The sequence below is a fragment of the Aspergillus nidulans genome, chromosome IV (assembly GCF_000011425.1).
Source record: "Aspergillus nidulans FGSC A4 chromosome IV".
In the NCBI taxonomy this organism is placed as follows: Eukaryota; Fungi; Ascomycota; class Eurotiomycetes; order Eurotiales; family Aspergillaceae; genus Aspergillus; species Aspergillus nidulans.
Genome location: NC_066260.1, coordinates 367,571 through 389,952, shown reverse-complemented (window position 1 = coordinate 389,952; position 22,382 = coordinate 367,571). Strand labels below are relative to the sequence as shown.

The 22,382-nt window shown below is 50.9% G+C and overlaps 6 protein-coding genes across 6 annotated transcripts, besides 1 other annotated feature; 4 read left to right on the top strand and 2 right to left on the bottom strand.

Annotated features, from left to right (window-relative positions):
- Window positions 1–22,382: part of a sequence feature (contig 1.127 1..138927(-1)) that runs on past both edges of the window.
- On the top strand, window positions 542–2,341 carry ANIA_07295 (MFS transporter; the record flags this gene model as incomplete). Its single annotated transcript, XM_675472.2, has 2 exons — window positions 542–1,376; window positions 1,434–2,341. The coding sequence occupies exons 1-2, from the start codon at window positions 650–652 to the stop codon at window positions 2,339–2,341; spliced, it is 1,635 nt and encodes a 544-aa protein (XP_680564.1). The 5' UTR covers window positions 542–649.
- On the top strand, window positions 2,687–7,683 carry ANIA_07296 (protein bimD). Its single transcript, XM_675473.2, has 3 exons — window positions 2,687–3,162; window positions 3,238–4,911; window positions 4,962–7,683. Exons 1-3 carry the CDS (start codon window positions 2,806–2,808, stop codon window positions 7,449–7,451), a joined length of 4,521 nt encoding a protein of 1,506 aa, XP_680565.1. The 5' UTR covers window positions 2,687–2,805; the 3' UTR covers window positions 7,452–7,683.
- On the bottom strand, window positions 8,496–11,458 carry ANIA_07297 (uncharacterized protein; the record flags this gene model as incomplete). Its single annotated transcript, XM_675474.2, has 2 exons — window positions 8,496–9,268; window positions 9,389–11,458. 2 exons carry the CDS (start codon window positions 11,456–11,458, stop codon window positions 8,942–8,944), a joined length of 2,397 nt encoding a protein of 798 aa, XP_680566.1. The 3' UTR covers window positions 8,496–8,941.
- On the bottom strand, window positions 12,436–13,644 carry ANIA_07298 (endonuclease/exonuclease/phosphatase family protein; the record flags this gene model as incomplete). Its single annotated transcript, XM_675475.2, has 3 exons — window positions 12,795–13,644; window positions 12,544–12,576; window positions 12,436–12,466 (listed from the first exon to the last, which is right to left on the bottom strand). The coding sequence occupies exons 1-3, from the start codon at window positions 13,631–13,633 to the stop codon at window positions 12,436–12,438; spliced, it is 903 nt and encodes a 300-aa protein (XP_680567.1). The 5' UTR covers window positions 13,634–13,644.
- Window positions 14,379–16,427, top strand: ANIA_07299 (curved DNA-binding protein (42 kDa protein)). The gene is made up of 5 exons (XM_675476.2): window positions 14,379–14,513; window positions 14,765–14,848; window positions 14,922–15,026; window positions 15,106–15,903; window positions 15,981–16,427. Exons 1-5 carry the CDS (start codon window positions 14,480–14,482, stop codon window positions 16,169–16,171), a joined length of 1,212 nt encoding a protein of 403 aa, XP_680568.1. The 5' UTR covers window positions 14,379–14,479; the 3' UTR covers window positions 16,172–16,427.
- Window positions 19,086–21,744, top strand: ANIA_07300 (protein cphB; the record flags this gene model as incomplete). Its single annotated transcript, XM_675477.1, has 3 exons — window positions 19,086–20,413; window positions 20,497–21,276; window positions 21,327–21,744. The coding sequence occupies 3 exons, from the start codon at window positions 19,086–19,088 to the stop codon at window positions 21,742–21,744; spliced, it is 2,526 nt and encodes an 841-aa protein (XP_680569.1).

Sequence of the window (22,382 nt, the reverse complement as noted above, 5' to 3'; positions counted from 1 at the left end):
CCACGACGAGAAAGCTAAGATACGCAAGTGGGCCGTTCCGCTGATAAATTTTCTTCTGTCAGCCAATTATTTGCCGTCGACTCATCATGGCTTCCAGAATCTTTTCTGGCGAGTCTGACTTGACGTAGATAGCTGGATCAGGTGCTAGGCCTGCGGATGCCATGCCTGATGCGTTTAGGCTGTGACTCGGATAACCGGCATAGCGCAATAGCTCTGGACTATGAGTGCACTTAACATGTTACATGTGCTGTCAGCGGCGGACGGAGGGCGGGGTTGGAACTGTCCGATTATCTGTGACTGAATCTCGATGTCAAATCATGAATGGAGTTTAGAAGGTGTTTGGCTCGGAGTTTAGAGCGGATGGGTCAAGGTACAATCTTTTGTGTCCACGCGATGGGGCTTGCGCCTCCTGGAAGATGGTGGATGCCAGGTGGAATTATAAATCCAAACTGCCTAAGGCCCACTTCGTCGAGGGTTTGCAGTAGAAGTATATTAATGGCGTTAGCAACTTTTCGCTGCCCCTTTGACTGCAGCGGTTGTTTATTCTCCTTGAGTTTCCTTGTGGAGCGTGCATAATTATATCACTTCGGTTTACCCTCTATATATTTCGCCTCTAATCCTACTCGAACCAGCGGATAGATACCGGGCAATGAGTGATATCAACAACCTCCACCCAGGTGACGGACCCGGGCACGATGCGCCGTCTTCCAGCACAACTCTACGTTCAGAATCCCGTTCCAGTCTAGGGTACGGTGAGAAGGCCATGCAGTCTTCGCCTGATACGGTTTCTGAGAAGGGAGAAGACCGTGATATCGAAAGTGGCAACCATGACGCACAAAAGCCATCAGCCGATGAAAAGCCGAAGGAACTGGAGTCCAAGGATCCCAATCTGATCGAGTGGAATGGACCTAACGACCCCGAGAACCCGCAGAACATGCCCCATTGGAGGAAATGGGTCATCACAATGACCATGTCCTCGATGACAATGTGGCTCACTTTCGCGAGTAGTGTGTTCTCGACGGCGACGCTGGTGACGGCGCAGCAGTTCGGCGTATCTACCGAGGTTATGATCCTCGCGACCAGTTTAGTGGTGTTTGGGTTTGCTGCTGGCCCTTTGGTCTGGTCACCTATGTCGGAGCTGTATGGCCGGAAATACCCCCTGTTTCTTGGATATGCTTTGTTCGCTATCTTCCAAATCCCTGTTGCCGTGGCCAAGAACGTGCAGACTATTCTTGTGTGTCGATTTTTGATGGGCTTTCTGGGGTGCTCGCCTCTGGCTGTTGTTGGAGGTGCAATGGCAGACTTTTGGGATCCTGTTGATCGCGCCATAGCGATTGCGCTGTTTTCAGCAGCTACCTTCGTCGGACCCGTGCTCGGTGAGTTTTGATACCCTTCATTCCCTGAGGATTTTTGACTGACGGCTATTTCTCCAGGTCCAATTGTTGGCGGATTTCTCACTGATTCCTATCTCGGCTGGCGGTGGACTGCTTGGATCACCCTGATTGCATCAGGATCGTTTGGCGGCATCGCCTGGTTTGTAGTGCCCGAAACGTATCACCCGGTGCTCCTGCAGAGGCGCGCTGCCAAACTCCGTAAGGAGACTGGCAATCAAGATCTGTATGCTTTCCTCGATCACCACAGACCGACTTTTGGCGACATCGTCCGCAAATACCTGTTCCGTCCCGTTCAGATGCTCATGCTCGAGCCCATTCTCATCCTGATTACTCTCTACCTTGCACTCGTGTACGGAATCCTCTACCTTTTCTTCGAAGCCTATCCCGTTTCGTTCCAAGAGGAGCGCGGCTGGACCAACGGGGGTATTGCTGGTCTCCCGTTCATCGGAATCATGATTGGAGTGCTCTGCGGCGTGGCCCTCATCGTCTGGCAAACTAAGACTCGCTTTGCCCGTAAGCTCGCCAAGCACGGCAGAGTTATCCCTGAAGAACGTTTGGTCCCCATGATGGTCGCCTCCGTACTCCTGCCTGGTGGGCTTTTCTGGTTTGGATGGACGTCCAGTCCGAACGTGCACTGGCTGGCCCAGGTCGCCGCTGGTGTTCCTATCGGCGCCGGTATCCTCGTGATCTTCATGCAGGGCCTCAACTACATCATTGATGTGTACATGATGTTTGCAAATTCTGCGATTGCAGCCAACACTCTGATTCGAAGCTCCCTAGGCGGTGCTTTCCCACTCTTCGCAACACAGATGTATCATAAGCTGGGCGTGCCATGGGCGTCCAGTCTGCTCGGGTTCATCACCGTTGCAATGATTCCTATCCCCATCGTCTTTTATATCTATGGCAAAAAGATTAGGGCGCTCAGCAAGTTCTCACCTAATTTCTAGCTGCAGGAGCATTGGTTAGCATTTATGGCGTCGACGGCTGTGCATAGTGATTTTGCATTTAAAAGCGGTCTATCAGCGTTCAGTACTAGTTATAGAATGTAATTAGCATACAATCATGACAACTAATCAAAATTGAATCTTTCGTTTCACCAGAATGTGCAGTGTGCTTTCAGCGCACCTAGGAAGAGGAGAGTACCCCGTACCTGAGACGTAAACGCGCGACGCGTCTCGCAAGGCGGTCAAGGTCAACGCCGGCTTTCCCTTTTTGGCAGAAGTACGAAACGCCGGGCTGCTGCTCCTTGAGTTGCTTTTCCTTCCAGACAACTCGATTCCGCTGCGGGATCCAGCCAGCCAATTGCTTGCCTGTCGGAATCTGCACTTGAATATCTCTGCACTCGCTTTCACTTGACGCATGGTGCCCTAAAGTGCAGCCTCTTCGACCTCGGCTTCCCCGCGCTCCCACGATGCCGTCGCGCACTCGTCAAGGCCCCTCGGTCGCCACGGAAGACGTGGAACCTGAAGAACCCTCCGGCGGTCTTCGCCAACTGAAGTTCAATGAGCCGCTTTCATGGCGCGTCGGACGCTCTGCTATCCCCATTGCGGATTTGCTGCAGCGGCTGCAAACGCTAGCGCAGGAGTTGCGCAAGCTCGAACAGGAGGAGATTGAGAAGGAGTCTCTAAGGAAGGTCTCGCAGGAGCTCGCCACGGCTCAACTGCTGGCGCATAAGGATAAGGGCGTTCGGGCCTGGGCTACTTGCTGCATTGTGGATGTGTTGCGCCTCTGTGCGCCTGACGCGCCTTTTACGGCGAATCAACTAAAAGTGCGATCTACTCAACGTTTACAGATGCGTGTTGATATTCGGTTTTGGCAACTGACTGGCTTCTTTGTCTCCTAGGATATTTTTACTTGCATTGTGTCGTCGATCATTCCCGCGCTAGGGGATCCCTCAAATCCTTATAATGCCCAACACATTTACGTCTTGAATTCGCTGGCGGAGGTCAAAAGTATTGTTCTCATGACGGATCTAGATCACCCGGACACATTGATCGTCCCACTGTTTATAAGCTGCTTTGACATTGTCGCAGGCTCAGCTAAAGCCTCGACCGGCGAACCAGTTGCCAAAAACGTCGAATATGATATGACCCGCTTGCTAGTGACAGTTATTGACGAGTCGCCAGTCCTCGCGCCTGATGTTGTGGATGTGATCGTAGCGCAGTTCTTGCGTGTCGATCCTCGCGTGCTGGATGGCCCAGGGAAAAAAGGAAAAAAACCCGAGACTCAGGTGGACGAGAAACAAGAGACGCTGCTACTAAAGGACTACCCGGCTGCGTACAACATGGCCAAAGCAATCTGCCAGGCTTGCCCGGAGAGGATGACTAGTCATATCAGCCAGTACTTTAACAACGTCATAATTGACGCCTCAGCCACCGGAACCCAAAATGGGCCCTCAAAGCAAGCTCGCAGAACTAACCTCGATGACTCGGACGAGGAGGGAGAAGACATCAAGGAATTGAGTAAAGCGCATCGATTGATCCGTGAGCTCTGGAGAGCATGCCCCGACGTTTTGCAGAATGTTATCCCCCAGCTAGAAGCAGAACTGTCCGCCGAATCGGTGTCATTGCGCTTGTTAGCAACCCAGACCATCGGCGACCTGACATCTGGCACTGGGGTTGCTGGACCACCCCCGCCTCTGCCTATGGACCCTGCGGTCTACCCACAGGTGAAGCTGGACGACTACGCGCGATCAATTCCGCAGCCAAATGTTCTCCTTATGCCTTTCGCGCCGAAGCCCTTTTCGCAAGCACACAGCTCTGCGTATGATAGTTTTTTGAGCCGACGCCTGGACAAATCAGCTTCCGTGCGAGCCTCTTGGGCTACCGCTATTGGCCGAATTATCCTAACCTCTGCAGGTGGTTCAGGCTTGAGCGATAATGAGGAGCAAACGCTTATCACACATCTATCGTCGATGCTGCGGGATGCCGATGAGAGGGTCCGCTTAGCAGCCGTGGAAGCAGTCGGTACTTTTGGCTTGTCGCACATTGTGAACAAACTTGGAGTTAGCGGTGGTGTTTCCACTCAGGACTCTTTACTCTTCATCCTCGCAGAGCGTGTTAAAGACCGGAAGTCGCAGGTGCGCGAACATGCTACGAAAGTCTTGGCACGGGCTTGGGCTGTCGCGTCTGGGGACATAGAGAGGAGTCATGAGCAGGTCACGCCCCTGCTCAAAGAGGCACCGTCTAGGATTCTCGACGCCTACTACACCAACGACCCTGAGATCCACGTTTCTATTGATCGTGCCATGTTCGAGATCCTTCTTCCGCTAAGTTATCCTCCCATCAAGCCCAAACTCTCAAGGAGTAGTTCGAGTCAGTCCCAGAGACTAAAGGACTCCCAAGCGGCTGAGCCTGAAAGCGAGGCAGATGTGGATAGAATCCGCGTTCGTCGCATCCTCACCCTCGTAGGCGGGCTGGACGAAAAGGCCAAAAAGGTGTTCTTCGCCATGCAGAAGCGCCAGGTATCCCTAAGAACAGCTGTCACAGTCTATTTACAGGCGTGCGAGGAGTACAATGTAAGTAACAACAGGACCGCGAGCCAGTGACGGTAGCTAACAGCGAGCAGGGTGGCGTGATGGAAAAGAATAAGGACCAGATCAAGGCTCAACTTACTAAAATTGTTGACGCTTTAGCGAAAACCTTTCCCGATCCAGCAAGGACATCTGCAGACTTATGGAAGTTCGCAAAAATCCATGACCGACGAGGCTATCAACTTATCCGCTTTGCGATGGCTGCTGTGAGTGACTATCGCACGGTTATCAAAGCTATCAAGGAGCTGGCGAGAAGGCTACAATCCAGCAATAACACGATCCTGCATGAGACACTTACTACCCTGTTATATCGCTGCAGCTCGATCGTCTTTAACCGAAGTCATATTCCCGCCATTATGAGCATCTCCCGGTCAGATGAGAATGGATTAGCGGCTCCCGCGCATGAGATGCTGAAAGAAATCTCTTCACTCAACCCCGAGGTTTTGGAGGCTCAGGTGCAAGAGATATGCAAAGATCTTGAGGCCCAAGCCCCAAAGGCCACCACGGTGAGCGCTGCCGGTACTGAGGAGATTCTCAAGGCCTGCTCCGGGTTTGCGAAGAAGCTCCCCTCGAAGTTACCGAAGGAGCGGAAGTTCTTCCAGGCTCTTGTCGACTATGCCCTCCACAGCCCATCACCTCGTGCTGCCAAGCATGCCGTCCTCATCCTCATGGCTGTCACCGATAAGAAGAATATGTACGCCAAAGATCTTGTGGAGAAGTGCGTTTCCAAATGCACCTACGACTCCGAACGATTCCTCACCAAGCTGGCAACATTGTCACAACTCAATCTTCTTGCTCCGCGGGAAGCCGACGAAGAGAGCGACGCCATCATCAAGATCTCCGTCAATCAAATATTATTAACAAATCGATCACCCACACCTAATTCAGGCTACTTTTGGTCGGATCAAGTCGACGACGAGACAGCTGCCAAGGAATGGGCGCTCAAGATTATTGTCAACCGGCTCCGGGCCAAAGATGGCTCAGATAGTGACGACGATTTCCGTGCCCACGCAGAGCCTGTTTATGATACTCTGAATAAGCTTATTGTGAACTCAGGCGAGTTGTCAAAAAAGAAGGACACTCCGGCTACCCAGAAGTCAAGATTGCGGCTTCTGGCCGCCAATTCATTGCTAAAGCTATGCAGCTCACATGCTCTGTGTGAGCAGCTGCTCACTCCGCAAGATTTCAATTCCATAGCTCTTGTAGCGCAGGATCCACTTCCAGAAGTAAGAAGCGGGTTTATCAACCAACTGAAGAAGAAGCTTGTACAGGATACCCGGCTGGGCGCACGGTGGTATGTCATACCGTACTTGCTTGCATTCGAACCTCAAGTTGGTTTGAAGGATAGCACTTTGACATGGCTGCGGTCTCGGGCTGCATTCTTCTCCCAACAGACGAATGGCAAGAAGGGCGAGAAGCAGACGGTTATGGAAGCCTTGTTTTCGCGTCTTCTTTCCCTCCTTGCGTATCACCCTGATTACCCTCCAGCAGATTTAGACGAGTCGACAAAGCTGGACGAGCTGACCGATTTTGCTCGCTACATCCTCTTCTATCTCTCCGCAGTGGCGAATGAACACAACCTTTCCCTAATCTTTCACATTGCTCAGCGTGTCAAGCAAGCCCGCGATGGGATCACTAAGTCCGACGAAATGTCCAGACGCCTTCACACGCTTTCTGACCTAGCACAAGCTACTATTCGGCGATTTGCAGACGTCTACTCCCAGCAGCGAAGGTTCGGCGGAGGCGCTGGCGGTGTCAACCTACTTCAGACATACCCCGGCAAAGTGGGGGTTCCCAGCTCCATTTTCGCCCCAATGGGCAGTCACCGAGAGGCACAAGAAGTCGCCGACACGACGTTCCTCCCAGAAGACGCTGAGGACAGGCTTGATCGCATTGTGCGAGCGACAATGAGGACGAAGAATGGGTCGAGCCAGGCTGGCGCAAAGAAGAGGAAGACCGACAGCACGCAGGAGCCCAGTCGCGACGCTAATGCGGCTAAGAAGGCGAGGAAGAACAGTGAAAGTTCCTCCAGACGAAAATCGGGCTCTTCTGCCGTGGGTTTTAAGATGCCCAAGCGCAAGAGTACCAAGAAGACCGGAGACGACTGGTCCTCGGATGGCGAAGCGGCAGGTAATGTCGCCAGTAGTTCCGCCACTCGAAGGCGCAGCAATAGAGGCAGCGCTTCACGGCGAATCAGCTACGCAGACCCCGACAGTGATGAAGACGACATGGAGATGGATGAATTGAATCAGGCTCGAGATGATGAAGATGAAGGCGAAGATCAAGCCAAGGACATCGAAAATGGATCTGACCTCAGCGAACTGAGTGAAGCGGATAGCAATATGCTAGAGGAGCCCGAGGATGACGACGGTCCCTCAGAAAAAGAAGACCAGCCCGATGACAAGCAAAACGGCGACGACGATGCACAGCCTGCATCCCCGGTTCCAGTAGCCTCGAAGGCGAAAGTACCTGGTAAAGCAATGAAGAAGGCCACCCTTCCAACGCGACGATCAGCTCGTCGTTGATATCTACTCCCTTTCCGTTTTTCCCCCTATCTGCCATCATATGTGTATGTACGTTTACGCAAGGTCCAGTACGACTCGGTTATATGCGTGCTATCCGTCTATTTATTTCTGTCTTATCCTATCTTGTCTGTGTGAATAGCAATTTCTGCCCGAGCTGTCTATATTTATATGATACTCTATTGACGCTATCGGCTTGTCCTCCTTGATGGAATGGATTTACTTTCTTTTGTTCTCTCGCCTTGCAAGGCCAATCCCTCCTAGCTCTCTGTTTATTGATAAGGTCCTGCTACGGTCTCCTCTGGCTCGTTTCTAAGTTCCGCCTTCAAAATGCTAGTCGTCCATATCACAAATTGATTGTATGTCATCTTATTTAAGCCCGGTTTGTACCATGTAACAATATTGTCACACTCCTGTCTAGCTCTCTACTATAAAACTTACTAGTTAGCGGCTTTACTGGCCTCTCTTAATGTGCCGGCGCGGTTGGTAGTAGGCTAGTATCATATTCGAGCTTCAGGTCATGTTCGATATCAATCGTTCCATATAGTAATTCATGCCTCCATGAACAGAAAGTACAGCCTAGCCCGGTAAACAAGGAACGGTCACACTTTCCTCATTACGAGGCGTCCAAGGGAAGTGCGACCGAGACCTAATTGTACCTAAAGGGAAGGCTCTTGATCCATCCATCAGGCACAGACGGCCCATGCCCAGACCCTCCCTCCTTGGAGAGCCAACACGATCATGTCTAGACTCAGTAAACAGAATAGAAACTCCTAAGAGCGCGATACGAGCATATGTGGTGTAATTGGACTTGAGTCCTTCTCTTTAGGCATATTCTTTCAATGTTAGATGCGTACTACGTAGTAAGTAGTTAGGAGCTCTTATGATGTTGCTTCTCGGTGTTCAACAAAACACTGGATGCGGGTCTCTGGCAGATTTAGAAAATAAGATAAATATATTCAAAGTCGGTGGTCCTGTAGGAGTATTTTAAGGCTCATTGGTAAAGAACGCAGTGGTTTGATTCTAATAATAGCTGAGAGATGGCTGGAGACGCACGCGTCAGGCAACTTCATTGCAACCTAAATACCAGGACCAAGCGATATTCAAAGAACCTAGATGGGAAAGGGTATGCGTACGGAGATGGTAGCCATGTCTACGCGGGATGTTGTTACATATGGTGGGTAGAACCTCAGAAGAGTTGCGAGCCAGCGAAATAAGCAGAAGGCACCAGAGTAGGTATTGAACAAGCATAGGCCACTAAGACGCTCACGAATCATATACACCAGAACCAGAACCGGAGTCAGAACCAGAACCAAAATGAAAAGAAACGGAAAATTGTTATAATCAGACACATGTTTGGTGTCAATAAGAGAGTTTTGTTGCGAGATCAGGAATTGGTATTCATAGGTGGAGGAAGAGGGAGTATACATAGCGTGTCAGGGGTGGGTAGAAAGAGGATAGCCAGGGGAGAAACTGGTTCCTGCAGGCCCTCTTTATGTGGCCGCGTTGCTAGCCGCTGCTGCCTTCGCGAGCCGTTCTTCGACACGTTCTTTGTGTTGTCGATTTCGAAGATGAACCTCAAAATTATCCACCGTCGTAGCAGGGCCAGGTGTATACAGTTTCCCGGGACAATCGTGGCACCTGATGCGTGGAAGATAGAGGAATTTCAACTTCTGGTTGGCTTGAGCCTGCGAGTGGGTGACGGGTTGCATGGTTTCCGTATCTACAGCCGTGTACCGCATCACTGCTTCGAAAGAGTCATTCGGGTTTGCCTGGTTGAGTCGATTGAGTCCTGCTACGAGCCAACTCGGAGGGGGGGGCTAGAATAAAAGCATCAGTACGTTGTTTTATGTTCATCATGTTCCTCTAATGTCCTCTATTGTTGGAACATTCGATTCGATAAGAGAAACGAAAACGAAAAATAGGCTTCATTTACGTACCCCAGGGACACCTGGCTGAGGAGGATTAGGAGCTTCCACAGCCCCGAGGTGTTGGATGGGACCCGGACGACCGGCGCTAGGTAACCGAGCTTGCGAGTGAGATTGGGAGGGAACAGGAGTAGAATTCAATGTTGGGGTCTGAACCTGTGGCGTGCTTCGTTGAGAGGCGGGCTGTGTCGCAGGCGTAGAATTAACGGCTGCGGAGTTGGTTTTGTAGCCGTTCATGAGAAATTGCCGGAACTTCTCGCGCGATATTTTGAGCGTCACGATCAGCTTTTCCGGCTCTTCTGGGCTTTCCTCGCGATAGTCACGCCTGCGTGCCGAGACTCGACTTTCATTATGAGGTTCAGGGGTTGCCGACTGGCCCAGATTCGCCCGTAGAGCCGCATGTGCTGCAGTAGCAGCTCCTCGCATGCCTCTCGTGCGCGCCGTGCCTTGAGCCAGATGAGGGCCAATGGCAGGAGAACCAACCAACGAAGACTCGTCACTATCCGACTCATCCGAGTCATCACCTCCCTCTCGCAGACCAACCGCAGCACGTCCGCGACGGCTCGAACCTGATCGTTTGAACACATTACTCTCTTCCAGCGAAGGAGCGGTGTTCGGGATAACGGACGATACAAGTAACGTGCGAATTGTCCGCTGGCGGTCTTTGAGATCGGGCAGGGCAGGGCCACCACGACGATTGACCGACCGCTTTTGTCGCCTCTGGTCTCTTTGAAATGATACCTCTGTCCTCTCAAGCTCCGCTTCATTGAGTTCGTAGAGATAGGGTGTGAATTCCTTGGCGGCCTGGAACGGCCGAAAGGACGAAGTGAGTGGTGAAGGTAAGAAGGATGCTTTCAGGTCCGGATCTTCAACAGGCCGTCCGTCGAATGGATGTGAAACGATGTAAAGCGACTTTGTGAACAATTGTGACTGCTCGCGAATGGAATGAGCAATTGCCGTTGTGAACTCGCCCGAAAGAGAAAGATCAGTCGTCATTCGCGCAGCAAATTCTTCGGGGCTATTATGCGGGTCATTGATATCCCACTCGAATTGGTCAACCAGGGTATGTTGGCCGATGGTAATGTTCAATTTGACCACAATGCGCAATTCATCGTTTTTATAAGCGCTATAGGGAAGGTGAGGATCGAGAGCTTCCTCTTCGATGTGAACATGGGGGTAGAAATCACAAATTTGCTCCTGGATACTCTGAGAGATCATTCGTACCAGCGGGCCACACGACTCCAAAGGCAAGCCTAGGTCCTCCACGAGTTTTTCCGCGAACAAGTCAGGGGACACGACTCGGTCATGAAGATTCCATGTAAAGGTATCACGAATCTTCACCTTTTCCCAATCGATATCCAACCTAATCGGTACCAGATGTTCAAGCTGCTCGCTCTGTGTCTTCATATCCTTTCGCGAGACCCGTAGTTCCCGTGTTTTCCGATTTCCGGGGCGGCGCCGATGGGCGGGATATAGCAGCTGTGGATGTTGGTTGCGCAAGTCGGTACGAGCATTCCCAAAACCTTCGTAGCCAACGCCGTAAAGAGCGGCCGGGTTCGTATGATTTTCCCGTCGTAAGGCAAGATAGTAATCACGTTCGGCGCGCTTTTCTTGCAGGAGCTGCTGACTCGGGTTTTGCCATGCCGTCAGAGCGGAATGCTGGAATTCTCTATTGACATATTCATCCAGCAGAATCTTCTCCATTGGGGTCTCTCGAACACGAACAGGCAACGCGTTGCCAGGGGAAGAGGGTGGAATAAAGGCCCCATCTCGCGATCGTTTTTTGCCAGGCGCGGCACCGTTGGCACTGCCATTCTGTGAGCCTGGTGAAGTGTCCATATTGGAAGCATCCTGGCCCGATACTGATTTGGGTAGTGACACGCCGGATGCTGCAAGAACAGCTTTCGCATTGTGTTTCCCTTCCCCAATCGTATCTGATCCTTCGATCCCATGATCCGCAAGAAGTGAAGAATCGACGTCGTGATCGAAGTCCGCAGCTCCATCCAATAGATCCGAATTGTTCTGAATCGCATCCGACTGCGCGTCAGCCATTCCCTGCTGGGATGAATCGGGGAATGCCATTATTGGTAAACCTGCTTCACGCCGGTACCACGGGTCTTCTCCAACAAGACAGGCGAGTCACTTGCACGAACGGAACAAGCGCAGAAATTCGAGAAGTATCCGGAAATTTATAATAGCATTATTCTTCAGGAAAGGTAATCTGAAGCTGTGACAAAATGTATTAGTCTCTGCACATATGTTTCTCCGCGAGTAATGATCACAGAAGACGCGACCGCGCACCAATCGAAGACTCGCAACGCCTTGCCATTTGATGCGACTAAGGTATGTTAAAGATTCGTCGGAGAGAAAGGCAGTCATCCGCAAAGCGAGTGAGAGTAGCATCACAGTAGCTGGTAGGGCAAGGAGGAGCAAGCCACGAATATCCAAGCCAATGGATCTGATGAGGGGACATGGTCAAGCGCAGAGAGATAATTATGCAAGCCAAGCTGGGGAATGAAAGGGCTGAGATAGGAAAGTAGAGATACTAACCAGGAATTAGAGTAACAGAGCAAAGAGGCTCCAGGGCCAAACGAAGCACTCTATGGGTCTTCGTGCCGGGTCTGGGTCTTTGCGAGAGAAAAGCGCCCGGAAAGGAGCGGCGGGATCAGCTGACAGCGCTCCGGTAGCACGGCGCGTCTCGGACCCAATGGCGACAGTTGTTTGTCCCTAATGTTCCTCAAATATTCGTTTCGCTCTGAAAGCTGCTACCGAACTGCGGGGGTTGACGTTGCTAATTGAATCGCGTTCTATGACACGATGGCGGACGCCAGGGGCATAGAAGAGGAAGAGAGAGAGGTGGCAGCGCAGCGAGAAGGCAAAAGGTTGGAGCGGGCCAAACGCCGTTACAAGCGGATTCCAAGTAGTGAAGCAGAGAGCAGCTTGGGAACGGCTGGAGGAGAGCAGGCGGCCGGGAAAACAGTTCCCAAGCACCCGGTCAGAAGTAAAATCCTAAATCATTCTGAAACCATCCAAACATTTCCTTACTTTCGTCTCCTTCATCAAATGGTGACTTGCTTGTACCGACAATACCTGTAATGGCTGTCATACACGTGATAGCCAGTCATGTCATGTGACTATAACTATACTGAATTCAGTATGGCGCTAACCTCGGCACCTGGGCGCGCTGGGCACTGTCCGTTCTACTACGTATCAGCACAATACTCGAATTTACGTTGTCAAGTGCTTGCGACAACTGAGTGGATCTACGACCACAGGTTTCAACTCTTGTTGAGCTACCCGTTGCACTAAATCGTTGATTCAGGTCTAAGATCGACTACGTAAGTTCGCATCCACCACCACCGCCCGATGATCTGAGTTGAATACCCCGTCATCAAACCGATTTGGTAAAACCGCATACCCTTCGATATTCCAGGGAAGTCCACGACCAGGACCGTCACCTCGGACAGCCGGCCCCAGCAAGATATAATCAATGCGTTTGGGGTCCTCTCCCTCGTATCCGAAGCCCGTCCAAGTCGTCTGGTTACCGTAGTAGTCGGCCGTGTCCACCAAGGTCGCCGAATCAACCATTGGGGACTCTAGTGCCGTTAACACGGCGTACGCTTCTTGAGTATCTTCGCTATTCAGGTCACCTGCGAGGAAGATGCCGGATATGATGTTTCCGAAGCGTCCGTTTCGATACTCGTCAATCTTATGCAATATTATATGGGCCGCTTCAAATCGAGAACGCGATCCTTGGTCATCCAGATGCGTGTTCATGGCCAGAACTGTATGGCGGCTGACATGATGGGTGAATAGTCCAATAGTCACGATGCGAATTGACGCAGCATCCCAGCTCTTGGAGGGGACATCCGGTGTTTCGGAGAGCCAGACAGTCTCCCAGTGTCGAAGCTCCCAGACGGACGGGCGGTATAGTATGGGCGAGTACTCGCCTGCTTTGTAGCCATCATCTCGACCAACGCCAATGTAGGCCCAGGTATGGTCGGAGCTCTCTGCTGCAGCTCCCGAATCGACATGGTCATTCGAGTTCAACCCAGATAAGATGTCTATTAATTGGTTATCTAGGACCTCCTGTAGGCATATGAATGCATCTTGATTGCGAGTATTGTAACGAAGCTCGTTGAGGAGGCGCGGCGCTCGTTCTTCCCAGAATCGCTCGCCTCTGAACGGAGAAGTAGTTGCATACCGGATATTGTGCGTGAGAATACGCAAGGGAATATCTTTTGCATCAACCTTCATTTTGAGCTAAGCAGTTGGCGTTTCGTAGGAGTTGCTCATGGACTTGAGGTCAAGGTGAGGAGATGCTGACGCAACCCCGCAACTTGGCCAAGACAGGAGAGAAAGTGGCTGGTGCGTTTTAATGCTGGCTCTCTGCTTTCCCGCACTCAGACAATCAGCTGGAGGCGTTCTTGGGCTGTACCTGGAAGGCAAATGATTGAGTAATGTCAGTGGTCATATGATTGGAGTTGCTGTGAAGGAACTATATATTTTCGGGCAACAAGCTAGTTACAGGGTAGCCACAGAGAGCTTAGATTAGCCGAGATCGAGTTCTTCAACGCTTTTGAGGTCCTTCCTTCGTAGCGAGAGCCTCAAAAGAGGGAGCCTCAAAAGGTAGTAGCTCCTGCATCACACCTAGAAGCCCGCAATACATCACTGTGGGCTCTTAAGCTCTTTGTTGCCCTTGATTACCTGGATGATGTCATTCGGTATTTCGACGTTCTATGATCTTCGGATGCTCTCTGGACATTCGAACTAGCAGAATCCCAATCTGTAACAGACGCTAGCATTTCTAGTCACAGGGACAATGGGACCGACATGCATTACGTACATGGTAGATGAAGCGCGTAGGGCGAAGGGAATCTTAGGGCGGCGGCTGGTAAGAAAAACCGTATGTAATTGCGAGCCCACAGCAGGAAGCCCCGCCTTCATTATTACTCACCAGTGCACACGACCGCCCAGCTCCAGCTCCATAGGTAGTCCACCAGGCTGTCTAATTTTCTCCCTCCATCTCCTCCGCACGACTGATTTTGCGCTTGTTGCTTGTCTTCTCCTCGCGCTGTGTGAGGTAGACTGGAATTATTCACAATGGCTGAAAACCAGACTCAGACCCCCGAGGTTGGTAAGTGTCAACTGCCCAAGCAGTACCCCTCATTCTGTAGTGCGAAAAAGCTCCGCGTTTTGTGGGTTTCCCGCTTGCTTTGTCGGCGTCATCAACTGGATGAGAACAGAGCCTCTGTGACCTGGGGCCACTGATGTGGCCTCAAAAGCTGAACGCATTCTTCCTGAGCTAAATTATACACTCTTGTATTTACTGCGATTTATCTGATTGTCGCAATGCTCACAGCTAACCATGGCTTTGATCGCTGGTAGACTACACCTTGAACAACCCCGATACCCTAACCAAGTACAAGACTGCTGCTCAGATCTCGCACAAGGTTCTTGAAGCTGTCTCAGGTTCGTTTCCCCAGCGTCAATACTGTTTCGACTAATCCTATGGCGGATGACAAGTCTAACCCTAGCTTGCTAGCGCAATGTGTCGAGGGAGCCAAGATCATTGAGCTGTGCCAACAAGGTGACAAGCTCCTGGAAGAGGAACTTGCCAAAGTCTACAAGGGCAAAAAGATCCAGAAGGGTGCGTCTTAAGCCTCCATTGCCTGGTCGACGACCTGAAACGCCCGCCGAAGAATGTACTGACCTGCCTCTGTTGGAAGGTATCGGTCACCCCACGACTGTTTCTCCTAACTCCCATGTGACACCGTACACCCCCTTGGTTTCGGAAACCGCGGAGGCGGAGACAACTCTGAAGGCTGGTGAAATCGCAAAGATCCAGCTTGGTGCCCAGATCGATGGATTCGGAACCATCGTTTGCGACATGGTCGTTGTTGGCGCTTCCGAGGTTACCGGCCGCGAGGCGGATCTGATCCACGCGACCTACTACGCCAATGAACTGCTTCTGAGACTGATGGCTCCCCCCGGTCTCCTTGCTACTGGATCTGACGAGGAGAAGAAGAAGGCCGCCGCCGAGAGACCTCCCACCCAGGCCCGCATCACGCAGCTCATTGAGAAGATCGCTAAGACCTATGACTGCACCATCGTTGAGAACACCACCAGCTGGCTTTTCGAGCGCAACGAGATTGAAGCTGAAAAGAAGATCATCCTTTCCCCCGGCTCCGGCGTTAAGGGCGAGGGTGTTCCTGATGTTGGCGAGGTTTGGGGTGTTGAGGTTGGCCTGTCCCTTGGATCCGGGAAGGTGAAGAACCTGGACCTCCGTCCTACCCTGCACCGGCGTACTACCACGACATACCAGCTCAAGAGACCCAGCTCTCGAGCGACTCTCACCGAGATCGTCAAGAAGTTCGGCCAGTTCCCCTTCAGTCTGCGCCAGCTTGATGACGAGAAGGCAGCTAAGGTTGGTGTTATTGAATCCGTTCGCAACGGTGTCTTGAGGCAATATGAGCCTGCGGGTGATGCTGACAACGCTGCGGTTTCCCGTTACCTGACCACAATTGGTGAGTTCTAACTGCGAATACGGCACAATGTCGTTGGCATTCATACTTGTTGAACCAGTCTCTAACAACCGTGGCAGCGATCACCAAGAACGGTATCACCAAGCTGGCGGCTCCCGCTACGCCCGACTTCGAGAAGATCAAGTCTGACAAGAAGATCGAGGATGAAGAAATCCTCAAGATCCTGGAGCTTCCCCTGTCCAAATCCACAGGGTCGAAGAACAAGAACAAGAAGAAGAAGGCTAAGAAGGCTGACGGGGCTGACGAGTAAATGAACTTCTCGATTGGATGAGCTTTTGTGTATCTATTGGACCTCTCTCGAGGTCTCAATTCAAACCTGCAGCCTGATATCGTGTCCAGTGGTTAATACTCACTGGAGCCTCCTGTCACCACAAGCCGGAGCTGGCAAGATTCTCATATAGGAAACAGAGCCGAAGTCGGAACCAAATTTCTGGTCCCAGGCGCTTCTTTCTTGTATCCTCATAAGGAGACTTTATTACTTAGTCTATACATAAAAAGTCACATGAAAGTCGCACATGAGCAACAGTAGCAAAGAAAAGACCACTCCAGACAACCAGGCCTGTTTCTGCGTGGTCGATCTTCAAAAAGGGTCCTAACTTATATTGTGCTTTTATTGACTGTTCTCGAAATTATGCTTGATAAGGCAGCCGAGCTTCAGATGGATGCCCTGATCAAAGCTATTCAGAATAAACTCCTGCTCTCCATTTATGGCCTGTAGCCGTTGGAAGAGAGGCACTCTTGTATGCCCGCACCCTCTGGTATGATGTGTTCCCGTAAGATCTCCCGTCATGGGTGCTTCATTCAACTACTCGTCCTGGGGATGTTGCCACGGCTGATCCTCAAATCGGCGATAGCCCGGAGACAGCGAATGAAGCCTTTCCGCCACTTCCGCGAGCGCATCTATCTTTCCCTTGACCTGATATCGTGCATTCGAGGGACTTAGTGTACCCAAACACCCCGCCGCTCTTACGGACGTAGCACTTGAAGCTGCGGTCGAAAATGTTGTCTCCGGCACAACCCGGATCATCAAATCCAGCATATAGGATTATGATCAGAAATGATGTTCAGAAGGATGCAAGCTTCGAATCTGCCGCTGTAGACCCTTCGTCATAAACTGAAGCAAAGTTCATTGTATATCATCTTTGGCTGATTGATTTTGTATCTTATCCAAACTCTGGTACCTCACGATTGTAGCAAGACGCCTAACAGGGTAACGATAGAGCAGACATGCCAGAACTAAGCTAGAAGACCATTTAGCACAAATGATTCCTTGGAGAGCCCAATCAAGTTCTCAGACTTTACCAACCGGCATCACGGTTTACTACGGTTCGCCCAGCAAGCATCCCCGGGGCTGTAGCCACAAAAGGTGTGCTGGTCTTGAGCACATGTAATTGAAGTGCCCTGAATGCAAGACAAGTCTTTTAGAAGAAATAAAGAAATGCAACTAGGAGAGAAGGCGATATTTGAGGTTTTGCCCACGGGTCGTGGCATTGGGGTGGTGGGTGAGCTGGTCGAATGGGAGTGGGCCGAAAAGGCTCGTCTGCTCTGTGCATCCTCTCTTCCTCTTCCTCTCTTCCGGCACCCTCCATCCACCTCCACACCACTGCTATATCTATCAACCAAATTCAAACTGCTGCATCTCACTTGGCCTTTCTCATAAATTGGTCCCGACTACTGAAGCTGCTCCTTTGTGCGTTTTTCGCGGGCATCAGAACATACGTTTTGCCCCAGCTTCAAAAAGTCGCAGCTGGGCTGCCACCTTCTACAATAACTCAAGTTAGATGCTATCATTATAGACATCTATCTCTCTGTCTTGGTGAAATTAGAATCTCTGACGTCTTCTGCACCTCAGATAGCGTGACGCGAAATCTCCTACGTCGGTTTGGGAGATCCCTTCTTCTGCCTGGTGACAGCGCCACGCAAGACAGTCGCATTCGCATTCATTGAACAGCCTCATCAACAACACGCTGTTGTTCTTGACTACGGTAACACTCCTTTTCCTGTTTTGCTCTCTATATATCTGCTGTTACTTTCCCCCTCACCTCACGTACCTCGTTTCATCCATCTGTGTCTCCAGGCATCTCTCTCTGCGTCTTGGGCCTTGGAAACTTCCATCTCCTGCTCCCATTTACCGTGTCAGCTTTCTTGGAAAAAGACTGCCGGCTGACTCTCAAGAAGATATTAGGGCTAAGTGGCGCTCTCAGTATATTTTTGGTGATTTCGGTGCACCGCGTCAAAGGCCCGGCCGCTTCGTCTGCTTTCCAACAAAGAAAGCCAGGCTGCCTTGCCATTATCCACCAAGATTTCCCTCACTGCGAGAAGTAAGTCTTTGAATTTATCATCTATTCCGAGTAAAGAACTCTTCTGCGCCTGCGAAAGGTGCGTCTCTATTGTACTCTGGACTTGTCACATATCCCTGGCCCATGGTCGGACGAGCCTACCAATACATCGTCGAGATCCGTCACTGTCTACTTCTCTCTGGCAAGTCTGCTTTGTCTGTCGTGCTTGTGTTTGAAGCATCAGATCATTCTCGTTAGAGATTTCAGCAATGAGCGGTCACTGAGCTGAACACCATGCTGACTTGGACACAAGAGTGAGCCCAACTTTACCAAACACCTTGGAGGCTCAAGTCACAGGACTCGTAGCCTTGCTATTGCCGTATTTGCACTATCTACTTGGATATTGCCCGCCATCAAGCCGGCCTTTTTGCTCATTCCCTTGTCACTTGGGCTGGTCTCCAGGAGACGAGGTACGTGAGCATCGCGTAAGATCCCCAATCCAGGTATAGTCATTGCTTTATTCATTCAAAACGCATGATTTATTTCGCAATATAGTATTCTGATATTAAATTCACCCCATTCAGGTAAGAAATCTCCGTGTTTGTGGCAATTTCCGCGGCGAACCCCTGGGAAGCGTGATTGGGGCTTTTCCCTCGAGCACTCCCGTCTCCGTTTCGCAACCTCCGCAATCTCTCTTCCTTCAACCGCGCGGGCTGGCCACGATTCCAACCAGCCACGCCGGCACGGTTGCTGACGTTACAAGAGTGTGCTGATCAGTGAGTATCAATTTGTTTGCCAAAGTTAAAATATTCTTTCCGAGGTCATTACAGGAGCTAACTGTACGCGGCGCAGGCCTCACGACTCTTGTGCCCTGCCTTCGTCGCAATGGCTCGGAATCTCCGTTCATCATCGCACGCAAGGTCAAATGATTCCCGGCCCTCGACACCTGTACCACACACAGCGAACATGGCTTCTCCTTTTACAGAATCCACTAGACCCCGCAAGCAACGGCGAACTGGGCGATCCTCCCGGGTTGGAACCGATTCACTGCGAGATACACCAGTTTCGAGCCAGTCGCAATCAGTTCAACCCCAAGAGTCCGCAACAAATGGAGTTAGCGGTACTGAGTTGAATGGACACTTTGCGGATTGGATCGAGCCAGAGCCAAGGGCTCCTGTTCCTAGCTATCTTGACACGCCCTGGTCGAATGTGTCCAATGCCCATAACCCTGTCCTAGGAACTATGCGCCCGCTAGGCGCATTGCCCACTACCGCAGATAGGCGTAAAGCAGGACTCGCGCCATCGCATCCGGGCACCCCAAGCATTCCAGCCGTAAAGGAGAAGCAACCTGTATCCGAAGGCGAGAAAAAGGATGACAGTCCCCCAACTCTTTTAACCCCGGCTGAAGAACAGGCCCCTGAGCTTATTCTACCAAGGCCTACCATTGAAGAGGACCTCGCGGCTTTTACAATACTGCCCGTTCCTAATTCAATTGATGCCGATGTCGACACGCTCAAAGCTGCGGTTGAGAGCGCCCTACATCTGGCTTCAGACGCCAACAACCGTCTGGTCATCAAAGGGCTGCTCCGGATGTGGGAGAAATGTGGCAATGACCCCTATGTTCTTAGGATTCTGGATGGGGTTTGTCAAGAGACACCGGGCTCTCCCCAGAGATCTATGTTTCAGAAGGCCATGCGGACAGTCCTGGGGGAGTTAGAAGCTCAAGAAATGGCAAGGACTGAGCCCGGCGCGCCACCGGTATTAGGGAGAGCCCGCTCAGCGAGTAGTGTGTCTACTCTCTCCTCAGCGAAATCACTCGATGCCGAGACATATGCACCCGTTCCGGTGGTTGCCGCGACTTCGGCTCCTCGGCCAAAAAAAGGAAAACAGTCAAAGAACTCGACACAAAAGAAAACCGCTCCAGCCGTTGACTTTCAACGGCAAAGAGCGGTCGAGAATCCCGAATTTTCAGAAGAGGCTATACAAGCCAAGAAATCTCGGCTACGGAAATCTCTCCCAAAAATTGCGACGTCCGAAAGTGGAATCCGTTCATCTCTAACTTCGAATCCTCCATCGAACTTTTCTTCGCCTGGCCCTATAGCGGCAAATCTAGATATCTCTGTTTCAAGGAATACGGGGGCACATAGAGAACGGTCGGAAAGCGTGGCAAGCAGTGATGCTGGAGACAATAGACGTCTAACGCCCTCACTCACGTACGTTGCGCAGTCTAGTGACCTTATTAACATCTACCACTGGGTAGTGGCCATTGAAGATGTGCATTGCTAACTTGGATTAGTGACGAACCTGCTGAAAACAACGACTTCTGTCGACAATGCGAGAAGAGCGGACGGCTTCTATGCTGTGATGGTTGCGTGTATTCGTACCACTTCTCCTGCCTGAATCCGCCTTTGGACCCTGCAAACCCTCCAGAAGGAGACTGGTTCTGCCCAAAATGCTCGGTCTCGAAATCTCTAAACACGCTGCTTGGTGGCATGGAGAAGACCCCCGGGCGAGACTTCGCATTGCCTAATAAAATTCGAGACTTCTTCGCCGGCGTCCGCACTGGTGACGACGGAAAATATGAGGAAGTTGCTTCGTTACCGCGTATCAACCCTCGAGCAGCTCGTGGGAGTCGTACTGGCCGCTACGACGACCCCTTCCTGTTGCGAATCACTGACGCAAAGGGTAAACTAATTGTCTGCGTAAAGTGCGGACAAACCACCAACGGCCGAAGGCCCATCATTCAATGCGACTTTTGTCCTTGTGCTTTCCATATGGACTGCCTTGACCCGCCGCTAGCTGTCCCACCGACCCAGCGAGTTGGAAGTGATCGTCTCTATCACACCTGGATGTGCCCGAACCATGCCTTGCATGACATGTGTTACCCTGTCAGGGATGAAGAAGGGTATGAAACAATGAAGCGTATTCGTCGTCCAAAGAACCCGCGTTTTATCGACGTCGAGGTTCTCCCGGAGAACGAGGAAGAGGAGAACCTTGAGGACGAAGAAAAGGAGGGCATTACGTATCGTGTCTCAGAAAAGGGAATCAAACTCGACTTCATTGAAAGAGTCAAAAGGTTAGTGAACTCCTCCCACCATATACTTCTCGTATTAATACAACCCACAGGGAAAACGAAACCGCTGCCGCAAAGAAAGCAGCCGAAAAGATGTATTTCGAATATGCCAAATCGAAAGTGGATGCCATCACTTCGGAAGCGAAAGCATTCTTCGAATCTCAGAAACCAGCCGATGACACCACGGCTGCTATATTGAATTCGCGGACAGACGTTGAGCGGGAAGCCGCTGCGAATCTAATTTTGTTCGCCCAGAGTAATCAGGTCATATGGCAGAACGAACAAAACGGACAGATTAATCTCTTGATTGACCAGCTTAAAGCAAACGCGCCCAAAAACCTACCAGCGCCAGAAGATGAAATATCGTCCCTGCGTGCTCTTCAAAAACTTATCGAGCAACGAATCAGTGCTTTGCAACCGAAACAAAAAACTAAGAATGCTTACTCTTCTGAAGTTCAACCCACATCATGATGGTCACATCAGCAAGGGAGATAATGATCCTGCCTTTCTCCTTATTCTTATGTGAGATATTAGTTTACGATAAAGGGTCCCTCTTGGCTAAGGATCGCATTTTGTCGCGGTTTCGTTTCCCATCCTTCTCTTTCGCTTCATCATTGGCTCTGAATTTGGTTCTTACGGTTCCCGGCGTTTAAAACATAGCATTGTCGAGCGTTTCGATCTTGCATAAAGTCTAGCTGTCCAAAGCAACGAAGACTTCTTTATTTCTTTTTCCTCGTTTTCACCCTGTCTTAATTATATCATCCAACCTCATTGCTTGCGCAGAGCTCAAGAGCCCTACCGAAATTGGAACTAGACCTATGTTTCCATCATCGGACATGGATTGCTCACTCCGATATGTGGCTGTTAGGTACCTGACTGTTTCCTGGCAAGAATTCACAATATCCGGTTCCGTCCCGTTCTGGAAGTTACTGTGTGCACCGCCATGCTATGCCATGCCATTACAGGTAAAGTATCCGCTTGGATACGGACGGCCTGGAATAATGGAGTTATGGCTTGGACCACGGGGTAGTTCGATCTAATCCGGTTCAATCTGCATATGTATCATAATGAATTTATTACTAGATTCTATTTGTGATTTCTTCTTTGAT